The 13,656-nt window shown below is 53.9% G+C and overlaps 1 protein-coding gene across 1 annotated transcript in view; it reads right to left on the bottom strand.

Moving 5' to 3' along the window:
- Positions 1–13,656, bottom strand: part of NOTCH3 (notch receptor 3) — a 95,234-nt gene that overhangs the window by 46,312 nt on the left and 35,266 nt on the right. Inside the window, exon 3 of the mRNA XM_029584516.1 lies at positions 341–483. Coding sequence (XP_029440376.1) covers positions 341–483 — 143 coding nt within the window. The remainder of the gene's footprint in view (positions 1–340; positions 484–13,656) is intronic.

Below are 13,656 nucleotides of genomic sequence, written 5' to 3'. Positions count from 1 at the left end.
AGACCCAGTCGACTTCCAGAGGCCCTGGTTGCCTTGATGGACGTACGCTTTCGGACTAAGAAGCAGCCTAGTGGTCAGTGCAATGGGCTGAGAGCCAGGGTTGAAATCCCACTCCCCCCCCCCAATGAAACTCCTCGTGACCTTAGGCATGTGATGTTATCTCCTGTTGCCTCAGGTACTCAGACTGTAAGCTCTTTTGGGGAGGGAATTACTGCACTCAAACTGGAATAACGTTCTAAGTCGCCCAGAGCATCATTTTGGAAAAGGCGGGCTCCGAACCCCCAGATTATTACTTGATGATCATCCCTTCCCACCTCCCACGGGGAGGGTTCCAGCTCACCTCGAAAGCCTCTGGGGCAGCTGCACGTGAACTGCACGGTGCCGTTGTGAAGGGAACTCTTGCAGACCCCTCCGTTCGAGCAGGGCGACCTGTGGCAGGGGTCCTGGAACTGGCATCGCTCTCCTATTAAGCCCGGGCGGCACCTGCGAGGCAGAAGAATCAAAGAGTCAGGCGTTAAAGAGGAAGATCTGTTGTGGCCGAGCCAGCTGGAGCCCATGGCGTGAGCCTGCGATCACCGGGGGGGAAGGGGGAAGGAGAAAGGATTTTAGAGAGAGATACGGCACGTTCAGGATCAACAGGCTCTCGCTTTCCCATTCATCAAATACAAGAGGTAACTCAATGTCCGCCTCGCCCAACTCTGTATCCCTACTCATCTGCCAGCTGCACCAACCAGGCCGACAAGAGTGATGAAAGCATAGCCTTTGTCTCTAGAAACCGCTGCAAACGCATACCGAAAGCCAGGCATGGGAAAAGCCACCCCTCCCCTCCCCCCCCCCCCAGTTCCCCATCCTCTCTCGCCCTCCTCTGCCCCATTCCTCCCCAAAATACCCCGGCCTTTCCTTCACCAGCAAGTCTCTGCTGCATCTCTGAGCAGGGATTACATTCCCTCATGCGATGCAGAAATCAATCCCGTCCTGTTCACACAACCGTGCGCCTACTGCGGGGCCAACGCCGATGTAAACCGCCAGCCCCAAAGCAAAACTACCGGGACCTATCTGAGGCATATCTGAGGGGATCTGCACCCTCTCTCTCTCTCTCCAGGTGATGGGAAATGTGCTACTTGAGTCAGCGTTGTAAGGATCTAGTGGAGCTACAGTAGTGCTACAGGGATGGTAAGCTGAGTCTGGCAGAGCCATGCGCCCACAGGGTGAGATGCTCAGCCGGTAACCAGGCAGCCAGACTCCAGAAGTGGCCCCTGGCTTCTTTGAGAGAGGTGGTAACGGGGAGGGAAGAGAGGGAGGGAGCAGGGCTCCCAGCTCCTGTAAGGAGCAAGGCTGGAGCCCCCAATTCCCATGAAAAAATGGGAAAGGAGAGAGCATTCACAGCTTCCTGAGTCAGTGGTGGGACGGGGGAGGAGGAAGAGGGAGGGACAGAGGATGGGGCCAGGGGTTTGCAGAGCCTTATTAAGATAAAGAGGGCTGCAGGGAAGAGAGTTAAGGAGGATTTCCTCTTTCATAGGACAAAGACAGCTGAACCAATTTTCAGCTTAGCCGGGGCATTGCACCAGGAGCAACAGGTGCAGAGGCCCCCAACATGTAAACATGAGGTGGGGGGGAGTGTGGAGGACATCTAGAAACACCAGCAGGACCTTCAACAGCACCAGGGAGAACGCCAAGAACTGCTCAACTGGGATCGGGACCACAGAGTCCACGGGGCTCTGGGGGGGGGGGGGGGGACAGACAGCGGTGCCCAGAGGACACGTCTAAAGAATCAGACACATGTGGAACTGTCCGTCACCTACCACCCTCACATGTCACACCCCTGCCCAGTGACCAGCATTCGTGTTTTAATGGCACACGGGGCCTGGGGGTGCCATCCCTACACATGCTTCATAGCCTGCAACCATCTCGCTCTTTCGCATCCCAGCCTCTGCTCCCGCCTGTAACAAGAAACTTTCTCCAGCCCGAATCGTGGGGGGGGGGGGGGAATCCTTCCTTTTGTTTTAAATCTGCTGCACCACCCCCTAAACCCTATGCCCGCTCCTTGTATTAAGAGACGCAGCAATTCTCCATGATTTTCCCGATTCCATACATCTCTCCCATCTCCCCCACCTACCCAAGTTATCCCTCTTCTAGTTCATGAGTCTCTCCTTCTACAGAAGTCATTTCAGAGAGAACCCTCCCTCCGCCCCCATCCCCAAAAGAACCCCTCCCCTTCTTTTAAGGTCCACATATATCGTTCCCAACCAGCATTGCCCCCACAAGCCGTAGGGGCAACTTTATCTAGCGCTCCAGCTCAGTATCTGCCTCCAGAAGACGCTCTCCCAACCTCCTAACTCCACCAGCTCTCGGATTTCATTACATAAAATAACAAATAATTGCCGAGGATCAGCTTTAAATAATGTCTGCTAAGTCTCTCCAACCTGTAGCCCCATCCCCTTTTTTATTTAGTGTAGCGGGGAAAAAAAAACTCCCATTGGCTAAACAAGGAGGGGGAGCAGGCAAATCCACACAGATAAGAGGCAGGGTGGCTTATTCCGGGTCATCTGAACAGGCTGATCCTTGTCCTGGTTCTACCACACTCCCCTCCCCCCCCCCCTCAAAGATGCAGAATCTCATCCCCCTGCATGCTTGTGTGTGTGGGGGGGGGGGGGGGGGCGGGAGGGGCATTGGGGGGCAGTTTAAAACCCCAGGACTGGCCCAGCCTATTTCGGGGGGGGGTCACGGAATTGGTCTGGCGAGCCGTACAGAGGGACATTTCTTGTGGAAAGGTGGGATTGGTGAAAGCAGAGATGAAAGAGAGGGAGAGATTACACATGGAACATTACACTCCAGGAATGCCAGGAGGAGGAGGAGGAGGAGATGGGCAGAGAGGGGAGCTCAGGTGGTCAGGAGCATCACCGGACAGAGATCTTTCACTGTAATAAGATCCCTCCCACCCCCTGGCTTCAGCCCCATCAATCTGCAGTGGAAAAAAAAACAAAAAACCACCCCACACACAAAACAGGAGGGTAAGAAGAGCTCTAGTGGTGCTGGGGGTGGAGGGAGGAAAATAGGGCAGGGACCCTAAAAGGCGCCAAATCTAATGAAGTAAACAACAACAACAAAAAAAAAAAAAGACAGGAGGGAGAGGGAGGAAGAGGAAGAGACCATGAAAAGAAAAGTAGAAAAAAACCCCAAAACAACTTGATTGGATAAGGAAAAATAAAAAGCAGAATAGTGTGCAGGAGTCAGAAGGGGGGTGGGGAGGGGGGGTTGTTCACATTTTCAGCGGCAAGGAGTCAGAGCCGGGAGAATTTCAGTCCAACAGCTTTGTTCTCATCCTGCCTGGCCCGGGCCCAGCTCCAATTTCAATCCTGGGAGGAAAACAGGGGGGGAGGGGGGATTTTACCACATATACCCTAGACTACCCTCTCCCCTCTCCTCCCCCCCCCCCCCTCCAGCAACTGCCACCTGAGGTGAACTAACATTCCCACAGGCTGCCCCCGGGGGACCTGCCCACTCATCAAACCGGAGCCAGGAACCCCTAAAAGGGGGGGGGGGGGGGGGAAGAAAGTGAGGAGGAGAAAGGACAGAAGAGAGGGGCAAGAGAGAGACAGAGAGAGGGAGGGGAGGGAACGGGCAGGACCAAAGGGTGACTGTGATTGTGGGGAGGAGAGATATGGGGGGGGGGGGGGGGGAGAGAGAGGAACGTAGGGACTTGGGGGGAGGAGCAGAAAGAGAAGAGAGAGTGAGCAAGGGCAAAGGACTGGAGGTCCAAAAACAGCACCTGTAATTCCCGGGCTTTTACCCCACGTTCACCGCTCTTATCCCACCCCCCCCCCCCCCCCCTCCCGAGCCCATCCCTCATTACCGGCATCCATCAAGACATCGAACCAGGCCTAAAAGCTGGAACACCTCCTGAGCTTTGTAAGCCACTGCCACTCTGCAGTAACCGAGTGCCTCAAAGAGAATGGAACCCACCAGTAGACAGAGCCAGGAATCACAAGCCCAGAGATCGCTCTGACTCTTTCTGTGTGTGTGGGTTTAACATACCGACTTCTTTCTACGAGCCAGGTTGTTTCACAGGCAATCGTCTGATTCAAATTGCTGCAATCCGCCTCCAGGCCATTCTCGGTAAAAGGCGGAATTATCAAACGAGTAATAAATAAGCAAATACATATATATATATATATATATTCCCTTCTCCAAAAGCGCTCGAGCTGCTTAAATCAAACCTCGACAAAGAAAACCTCCGGATGCCGGCCCTCACCCATCCTCGGCAAGGCTTCCCCGGTACCCTGCGCCAGCACCGGCAGAAGAGGTTAAAAAAAAAATATATATATATAGGTCATCCGCACGACCTTGGAGTCGTCGCTGAACCCCATTTCCCCGCCTGCACCAGCGAAAATCCTGGCGCGAACGCTTACCTAGATAAAAGGGGTAGGACGGGGCGACCGATATAAAAAGCTGAGCGTTAAAAGAACCGTGCTGGAATTCAGCGCACGGTGCCCTGACGCAAAAGCTAAATATTTCTATTTTAACTCCCGACGGCGGCGAGCTGACGCTGTGCTAAACGCGGTGGAAGTCGCAACAAAAACCAAAAAAAAAAGGTGCACAAACCGGAAAATGAAGCTTAGCCGCACGGCAAAAAAAAAAAAAAAACACGATTCAGGCGCAGAAAACGTGCTCCGACGTCCACAAAACCTTGTTTTTTTCCCCCGCGCGCAAAGAAATGCCGACGACGGGGCGCTGGGACCCTCGCCTCTGTCCGCAGGCCGGCTCTAGCGCCAGGAAATTCAAGGCCAAAAGAAAACGCGAGTTAAAGCCAGCGAGCCTCTCCCTCGCTCCTTGTGACCCCGGGCCTCCGTAAGCCCTGCAGGGAAAAGGGGAAAACACCTACAGTGCCCGAACGTAAATCCGCCAAAAAGCGGAATATAAAAATCTAAATAAAAATGCACCCTTATGGCACCGGGCCCCCGAGTTAAGGTTTCTCCCCTCCTGGAGGAGGAGAAGGAGCAAGCCTAGTGGTCAGAGCAATAGGGATGAGGATTAGAGTTCAAATCCCACCCCTCCTCACAGACACTCCTTGTGACTTTGGGGCAAGCCACTATTTCCTGCCGCCTCAAGGGACGTGCTTAGACGGGGTAAGCTCTTCTGGACAGGGGACTTGTATCCGAATTCTAAAACAACGCTGTAAACCACTTTTGAGTTTCATTTGGAGAAACGGGGACCATACGTTCTTATTCCTTCTTCCCCTTTGCTCCCAAATCTAGATCGCTGCTGACTCTGTTCTGTTGGGCATATTGAACTTGATCCAATTAAATCTGGATTACTTTAATTAAAAAATAAATAATTAGAACCGGCCAGCTGAGTAAAATTTGAGGGCAAAGTATCCACAGAAGCCAAAACTGGATGTGAATGGGATCAAGATGAAGTCTAAATGTTTAAACAACCAACTTCAAAGGTTTGGTGACTGGGGGAGCAAACAAACCCACAATATTTGTTCCAGGAAGAGCAGCTGAAAGGGAGAGAGAGGTTATATTTCAGAGCAGAATTTAGCTCCTTGCAGACATGTTTAGGGCTAGATCTATATTTTAGAGGGGAAAAAAAAAAAAACATTCAGCTTCTGAAATAGAGAAAAAAAACACCACGGGAATAAAAAAAAAAAATTAAAAAAAATTGCGCATTGTTTAAAACAAAGAAAAGAGAAAAAAAAAACAACTTACTAAAAGTGGTAAAATTTCACCAAATAGCAAAATTGTAAATATGTGCAAGCCATTGTTTCCTTCATGTAAGGACAGTGAGCCACGATTTAATCCCTGGTGCCAACAGCCGCAGACCCCTAACCTATCGCCTGCTTCCCCCACACATCTCGGGGTCAGGGTCCACTCAGAACCACCATCCTACCTCATGTGGGTGGGGGGCGGCGGCGGAGAGGGTAGGTAGTGTTTGGATAAATCGGCTCATTCCTAATTCAGCCCCAGGAGACGCTAGAGGAAGAGCCTCACCTATAGGTAAGCGTTTCCAGCCCCCAGTGGGACAGACGAGGCTCCACCTGCTGGCGGGGCAGAGACATGAACCAAACCAGCCGGAGGGTCATTGGACCAAAAGTAAATTGTAATAAAACATGGACCAGTGAAATGAGTCTACGGGGGGGAAAGAAATATTCCTTCTTCAGCCCCGTGGCGATCAAAGGTACCCAAAAATCGGCCCCTATCAACTGGGACATCAATGAATCCGGACACCCAAGTGAAACCTGGGCGTCCGGACCAATCCAGACCAACGCAGCTTTAAACGTCTTCGCTGGTGTCAGCATGAAATCTTTCTTCACAGTCCAAGGGCTGCAGCCATGTCTCCATCCTGTGGCCATCTCTCAGTGACTGCACAGCCTCTCCATCCAGGCTCTCATCAGGGAACTATCAGGCACGGCCTCTCTCCTTACGCCTTTCTCCATCCTGCTCTCAGCAGGGAAACCATCAGGCACGGCCTCTCTCCTTACGCCTTTCTCCATCCTGCTCTCAGCAGGGAAACCATCAGGCACGGACTCTCTCTCCTTGCGTCTCTCCAACCAGCTCTAGTCAAGAAGCCATCCTGTACAGGAAAGGGGCTTTACTGCACTTCGAAGCCACACCATCCGCATATTCACATGAACCCCGCCGGCTGAGACTCTGATATACCTCCGCCACACCTTCGAAGCTTCCTGAACATCCCCCTTCCCTTCCCCGGCATGGTTCCCAAATCCCTGTCTTTTACTGAGCAGCCCAAAAGTGTCCCCTCAACCCCAGCACAATTCTTAGTCTCAAAAAATAAACCTCCTTGGAAGACGCTCCAATTAAATCCAACTCTACTCTGCTCCAGAATGTGCCTCTCTAGATCGTGCATCCTTATAATCATCTCCATCCCGTCCTCTAAACACCCCGACGGCATCAAATTCTGCACGGGCTTCAATAAATTATAAACACTGTCACCACGTCTCTTCTTCCCCCCCCCCCCAGTCCCGCCACACTAAGCATTCTCAGTATTTCTAGTCCCCCCTAGGATAGGATAAGTGCTCTTCATCTTCTTATTAAAATGTTTCTTGTCATACATTCAACTGCAAATCGTTACCACCCCCCACTGCAGAGCAGCGAAGCTTCAATGAAGTGCCCTAGCCAACGCTCGCCCTAGCTAAAACGGGGAAAACGAAGGCCGACAACCCTACGCTCACCAACCAGCGCACACCGCCCCCCCCCCCCCCCAATCTGGAAAGGTTAAAAAGCCAGGCCCAGTTCAGCAGTTACTGCCATCCCTATGGCCACTTCCCCATGGCGTTCCTGAATTTCTTCTGATCATACCAACGGAGGTAAAAAAAACCCCATGCTCAACATGGCCCTGTCCCGCAGGGTCAAAGGTCACCTCAAGCACATCAACAAGCACGTCAGCCATGCAATGAGCTGAAGCCGTCTCTCTCCATCCTCTCTCCATCCTCTCCCCCTCCCATCCCGCCCCTCCTTCCCCCCCCCCCACCCAATATAATGGGACCATCCCGGCCTTCTCTGGTCCCCCTTTAAAACCTCCTCTCTGTCGTCCCCCCTCCCCACTCCCCCACGACCTTCCACCATCTCAAAGAACAGCAGAGCAAAGTTTTTGTAGGCCGCAAGCCCTGTAGTCATGACAACATCACAGGCGACTGGGCAGGCTTGACAAGCTACCAATCAAAACCGGGAAAGGGGTAGGGTGGGGTGGGGGGGTGGAGGGAAGGGAGCGGCTGCCAAATTTTGGTCCCAACACAACTATTTATCTTCCTTTTCTTATTGGGTGGTTTTCAAAACCGTACTAGCTATGTCTGGAATTTGAAGGGTTTCAAATCCAAGAGCAGCATGTGGAGCGGAGAGGCAAAAGGAGGGCAGGAGGGGGATGTTGTAGAGAGAGAGAGAGAGAGAGAAGGGCCAGAATTTGACCCTTGTGCAACCCAGATACATGGGGAGGGGATGACGGGAGGAGACAGGCCAGAGACATCACCGATAAGAACGTCTTCTCCCCCGGACATGGCGCTTCCCTCCTCGGGTGGTAGTGACACTGGTGATGGGGTAAGGAGGAAGGCAATTTCCATTAAGGGAACAAATAAGACGCCCAAGAGTGCCTTCCTCCCTCTACCACTACCACCCCGCCGCTGGTTTCTTCCGATGGTAGCGTTTACCAGCAGGAATATGGCGCGCAGCTGCAAACAAACCCACGGGCTCTTCCTGAAATAAAAAGCTTGGGCTTTGTTCTTAAAAATAAAATAAAAAAAAACAAAAACACACACCTCACAGACAGCTTTTCACCCGCTTAATAACGAGTGGCTAAAACGGACCGCAGGATAGGGTCACGAGAGTTCACACAGATCTCGCGGGTGAAGCAAGGGGGGGTGGCCAACTCAAGAGCCACGCACAGGCCCGGTATTCGGGATATCCACAACGAATACGCACAAGGTTTCATTTGCCTGGAATGGAGGCAGTGCACGCGGATCTCTCTCGTGCCCGCTGCTTACGGACACCCCGAAGCCCGGGCCTGTTTCTGGCTTCTGAGGGCCGGGAGTTGGCCGCCCATTAAGGATGTCTCCCATTTTGGGTCTACGGGAATAAAGCTTGGCCCATCGGATTCTTTGATTTTAAAAGTCCCTCCCCCCCACCATCACCACCACCACCACCACCACGGTCGCCTTGCTTCCCGGGTTCTTGGCCAACCATTTTGAGGTCTTGGTTGAGCGGGAGTAGGGGGAAGGATGCAAAGAGGTAGCTCTCTGAAAATAAATTTAAAGATAGGCCACGATTGTAAGTTCTGGATCTCAAGATGATCCCCCGGTCTCGGGATCCACCCCAGGAAGGCGAGGTCCACCCCAGAAGCAAAAAAAGGGGGATCCCTTAAAACGTTGTGGAGAGCTGTGAAGCAGACGAGATGCCGCGTTAGGCCTAACCCTCGACTCCGACGCACTTTAGCTATTCACTTTTCCCACTGAATGCGCGCGCGGAGGACGCGCCCAGCTCTGCCCCCACTGCTTGGGGGAGGGGGGGTTAGCGCCAAAAAGATCCACGCTATCCCCCGAGGTGGGATGACTTTTTGGTCCTGGTTAGTTCGAGCAAGGAACACGTCCCCCTTCAAAGCATTTTCCTATACCACCGAACGCAGAGATCGGATGCTCCCCACCACCACCACCGACGGACCAACGCGTCACCCTGGCACAACCCCCCAGGCCAAGCCCTGCAAGGGCAATCCCAGCCAGGCGGCAGAGCACAACCAGGTCCCCTGGGGCGTTCTCCGTTCCCTACCCAGGGCCGGTGCTCCCGTTAGGCGAAAGAGGAGGTTGCCCAGAGCGCCTCACCTTGGGTGGGGGGGGGGGGGGGAGGGCGTCAAAATCGCGGGAGGAGGCCAGGAGCCACCAGCGGAGTTCGTCCAACCAGCAAACCCCAAGAGCGCAGGAGTCTCGGAAAAACAGATCAATGTTTGCCTGGGGCGCCAAATACCCTTCCATCGATTCGACAACGTTACGTTCAAACTTCCCCTGCAGGGTTTTTCTCCGTGGGCCGCCGTACCTCCCTTAAAGTGTGCTTATTAAATCACAATTGTTAACAGGACAATAACTTGAAAACCAATACAACAACCAACGCATTCAACCAACGCATCAAAAAAACGTGCCACTTCCCATTCTCTCCCCTTCCCCCAGTGCCGTACTGGAAGGGGAATTCACAGTGGGGAAAAGCTAAGACGAAAGAGAGGACTGGAACAACAGAAACCAAAAACCTTAGGAGGTAACTCAAACTCTGCTCCAGAGGAGCCGCGCTAAGTCAGCTCAGCCAGGAAACTCACAACCCTCTCAATTACTCCAATGTCGCAATTATTTTCCCGCTACCGACGCGTGGTTAATTAAAGCAATGCCCATTTTTAATTGTGGGTAGAGGGGGGGGGGGGAAAAAAAGAAGGACTTCCCCCCTTCCACAGGTCTCAAAGAAACACAGTCCTCCCTCCAGGCCTTTGCGAGGGCAGTGCTAACCGGACCGCGGGCAGCCTCCCGTCCCATCGACAGTAGCTTTTGTACATCCCATTGTTCCTCTGTCCATCCGCCTACACTCTAGGAAATGGAGAACTTACTTACCTGATAATTTCGTTTCCCTTAGTGTAGGCGGATGGACTCAGCAATCCCCGCCCACGGCTGCCCAGAAACGGTGCCAAGGATTCCCCCGTAAAGTGGATATCGATTCCAAGAGACTACGGGCGAGCAGTCATCCGGTCCCTAGATCAGGGCGTCTATAATCTTACTGGGGGGGGTTTCAGTGTTTATATTTGGTTGAGTACAGTTACGGTTATCCGTTTTTAAGGACGTTTTTTCAATACTATGTCCACAGTGGCCTTTGAACAGGTCACTGCAGGGTGACGTCAGCTTTGAAACCTGACTCTGTCTCCATCTGCTGGCAGGGGAGCACATAACCCATTGCTCCTGAGTCCACCTGGCTACAAGAAGGAAAATGTTTGTTAGTTTACAAAAAAATGTTTTTATAAAGCAAGGCTGGGCAGCGCCCCTTTAAATATTCACAGGCCGTGCCCCCCTCCTCTTAATTCTACATCACACTGTCCCCCCAGGATCCCCCATCGCCTCCCCCAGGCTCTGTGAGGCCAAGGATGTTTGCAACTGACAGATTTTTCAAATAGTCTTTAAAAATGACGAACTTTGCCATTAACCCCGCTGTTCACTAAATATTAAATCAGATAAGCCCGTTCCCGGCGTCGGAACACGTGCCTCTCTGTTTGCTTCCCGGCGCCTGGCGATGGCGTGACATCAAAGCTTTCAGAAGCAGAGCCGGTGGAGACCTAAAAAAAAAAAAAAAAACACAGTGCCGTCCTGTCCGGGCCTACAAACTTTATAAAAAAAAAAAAGAAATAAATTTAAATAAACCAGGTGTAGGTTGCTCTTTTTTTTTTTTTTTTTTAGAAAAAGAGGTGCCAGGTTCTCTCCACTTGCCCCCGAAGCGCTTGGGGTAGCCCATACTCATGGGGGGGGGGGGGGGGGGGCAGACGGTCACGAACGACCTCACCCATGCGCCGCCCATGAATGTCAGGCAGGAGACGGCCACCCCCCCCATCTCGTTCATCAGAACCTTCGTTCTATTTCTAGGCGAGGATATTTTGCAGGTGGGAGGGTGGTCCGAGGGAACCGGGAAGAGTTTTCATCGTAGCCTTCGACGGTGGACACGTTTGAGGGAGGCCAGGCTGGGCTTCAGGCATGCATGGATGGGCAGAGAAGGAGGAGGGGGGGGGGGGGGGTGGGTGGGAAATCGATGCGTCTGCGGCAGAACACACAGACCTCTGGCAGGAAGACTGTTTGATCTGGCAGGCAGGCCATCTGGCCCTAGGCCAGGTCTCAAAATGTACTGCGGCATAATTGCCTTCAAAACAAAACTGGAGGAGGGGGGGGGGGGAAAAAAATTAAAAGAACTAAAAAGAGCTTCTCTGGAAGCCAAGACGGTGCCTGGGTCTGCCTGGGTCACAACGTGGAAGGGAGAGGGGGAAGGGACCCTGGAATGTAGGGGGGAAGGGGGGGGGGGAACCTACGTTCCAAAGGCCTCCCCCTCTCATTCCGTGGGAGAAACGCTCGGCACGTCTGGCGCTTAACGGGGGTGGCAATGTCACGGGGGGGACGAGGGGAGAAGGGGAGAGCCTTCCCTGCTGTAAGATGGAGAGAGAGAGGTCCTTCACGAGGTTACCCCTCGCCCCCTACCAGCTTTGGAGGGGGAAACCATACATGGAGCAGAAACGTGTGGAGGACCTTCGGAGGGGGGGGGTGAAGCCCACCCTCCCCCATAGATTATCCGCGCTCCCCCGCCTCCCTTCCCCACCGGAGGATACTGAGCCTTCCGGAAAAAAAAAACATTTCAGGAAGTGGGACTGGAGGTGAGTGGGGGGGGGGGGGGGGCGGCGTGGGGGAGAACCGCGCTCCCCTCCCCCCTCACACAACCAGAGCCACCCCCCCTTCCACCCACGCTGGCAGACGGTTGGACTCCTCTCCGCGCCCTGGGGATAAGGCCTGGTGCTTCTGGCGGTCAGCGAGGGGCCAGGAAATCCCCCCCGGTCCCCGTCAGAAACCAAAAATAAAAACTTGGGGTGGATTAATCCAGGGGTCCCCAACCCTCTGGTTTTCAGGATCTCCACAATGAATATGCAGGAGAGAGAGAGAGAGAGAGAGGAGCATCGTGTCCACAAGGATACTGGATGACACAGCACCAAGCTTCGGGCTTGGCGCCAGTCCGGGCCCAGCAGGGAAAGCAACACACGATCCTCTCCGACTCAAGACCGAGGAACGGCTGTGAACACGACAGCGTCGGCGCGCCATCATGCAGCTTCAATAACCTCCACCCGGTTCCGCTCCCTCGTCCCCCTAAGCCCTGACCACCCATCACCCGTCGCACCTTCCACCCCAGCAACCTCAGCCCAGGAACCCCAGAATCAGAAAAGCAAGAAATGATCATTCCTCGCTCCCCCCCCCCCCCCCCCCCCCCCCCCGACCTACCCTACACACCGTAAGCATCACTCAGCCAAGGGCAAAACCAACGGAGCAAGGCGTTACGAGAACACGAAGAGACTTCTACCCAAGTCCCACGCCCCCCCCTCGTAAACCACCCGTCTCGCAAAAGCGTTGACCTTGAAGGACCGAGCGTCCCTGCAACGCGACCACTCCCCCACCCCGACGACTGTGCGGGGAGGGGGGGGGGAAGAGCGTCCCCGTTAACGAGCCGGGGCCAGGGGATGGCAGATTACGTGCGGGACGTGCTTTCCCACCAACGGGCATGCCAGAACGTCGGAACCACGCGCCGGCTGGCCAAGGGGTGAATTCGTGCTGCGCGCCGGCTTCCTGGAACCCAAGCAAACAAAAGCCACTTTCCAGAATGGGTGGGTTGGGGTTTTTTTTTCTGGGTGGGTTTCTCCTTGATTTTGTTATATTTGGCAGCATTTGGAGAGAACTCGGGCGTGGGGGGGGGGGGGGCTACTCTTCTCCCTTTTTTTCTGAAAGCGATACCAGAACCGCCATCGCAACTACGTTAATAATTGTCCCCCCCCCCCCCCCACTCTCCGATGGCAGCCAACGTGTGTGGCTGGGGAAGGCCGGGGGAGGGGAGGGGAGGGGGGCACAAGGGACCGCTGCCGCCCCAGGACTCACGCCTGTTTGTTTATTTGGAGGGCTTGTTTTGTTTTTAATAATCACACAAACAATGAAAAACCACACAAAATTCCCGACGCTCCTGCCATGTCCCCGAGGGAGGAGGGGTGGCATGGATGGATACTATCACACAGCTTGCCTCCACGTTAATAAAACCGCGCGCCTGGCTTTATAATGAGACCTTTCATGCAGACAGCGAGCGCTCCAACGTAACAACGTGCCCGCGCAGCCTCCGCAGGGGGCGGATGGACGGACGGACGGACGATGTGAAAGCAGAATGCCGGGGCTCGGGCGGAACGAGAATTTAGAAGGGGGAAGAGAGGAGAAAAGGCAGAAAAGGGGTTAAGTTACTCCGTGCTCCGACACCGCCGGGTCAACCGAGGCACCTGGAGATCACGTCGATTCTAATCCCCGGCTCTGCTGCCAACCACGGGTGTGACGGCGGGGGGGGGGGGGGGACGGCTGCGATCTTTCCTGTGCCAGAGTTCTAATCCCCGGTTCTG

Source organism: Rhinatrema bivittatum, chromosome 19 (assembly GCF_901001135.1).
Source record: "Rhinatrema bivittatum chromosome 19, aRhiBiv1.1, whole genome shotgun sequence".
NCBI classification, from domain to species: Eukaryota; Metazoa; Chordata; class Amphibia; order Gymnophiona; family Rhinatrematidae; genus Rhinatrema; species Rhinatrema bivittatum.
The sequence above is the reverse complement of the archived record's forward strand: the minus strand, read 5'-3'. Positions and strand labels throughout refer to the sequence as shown.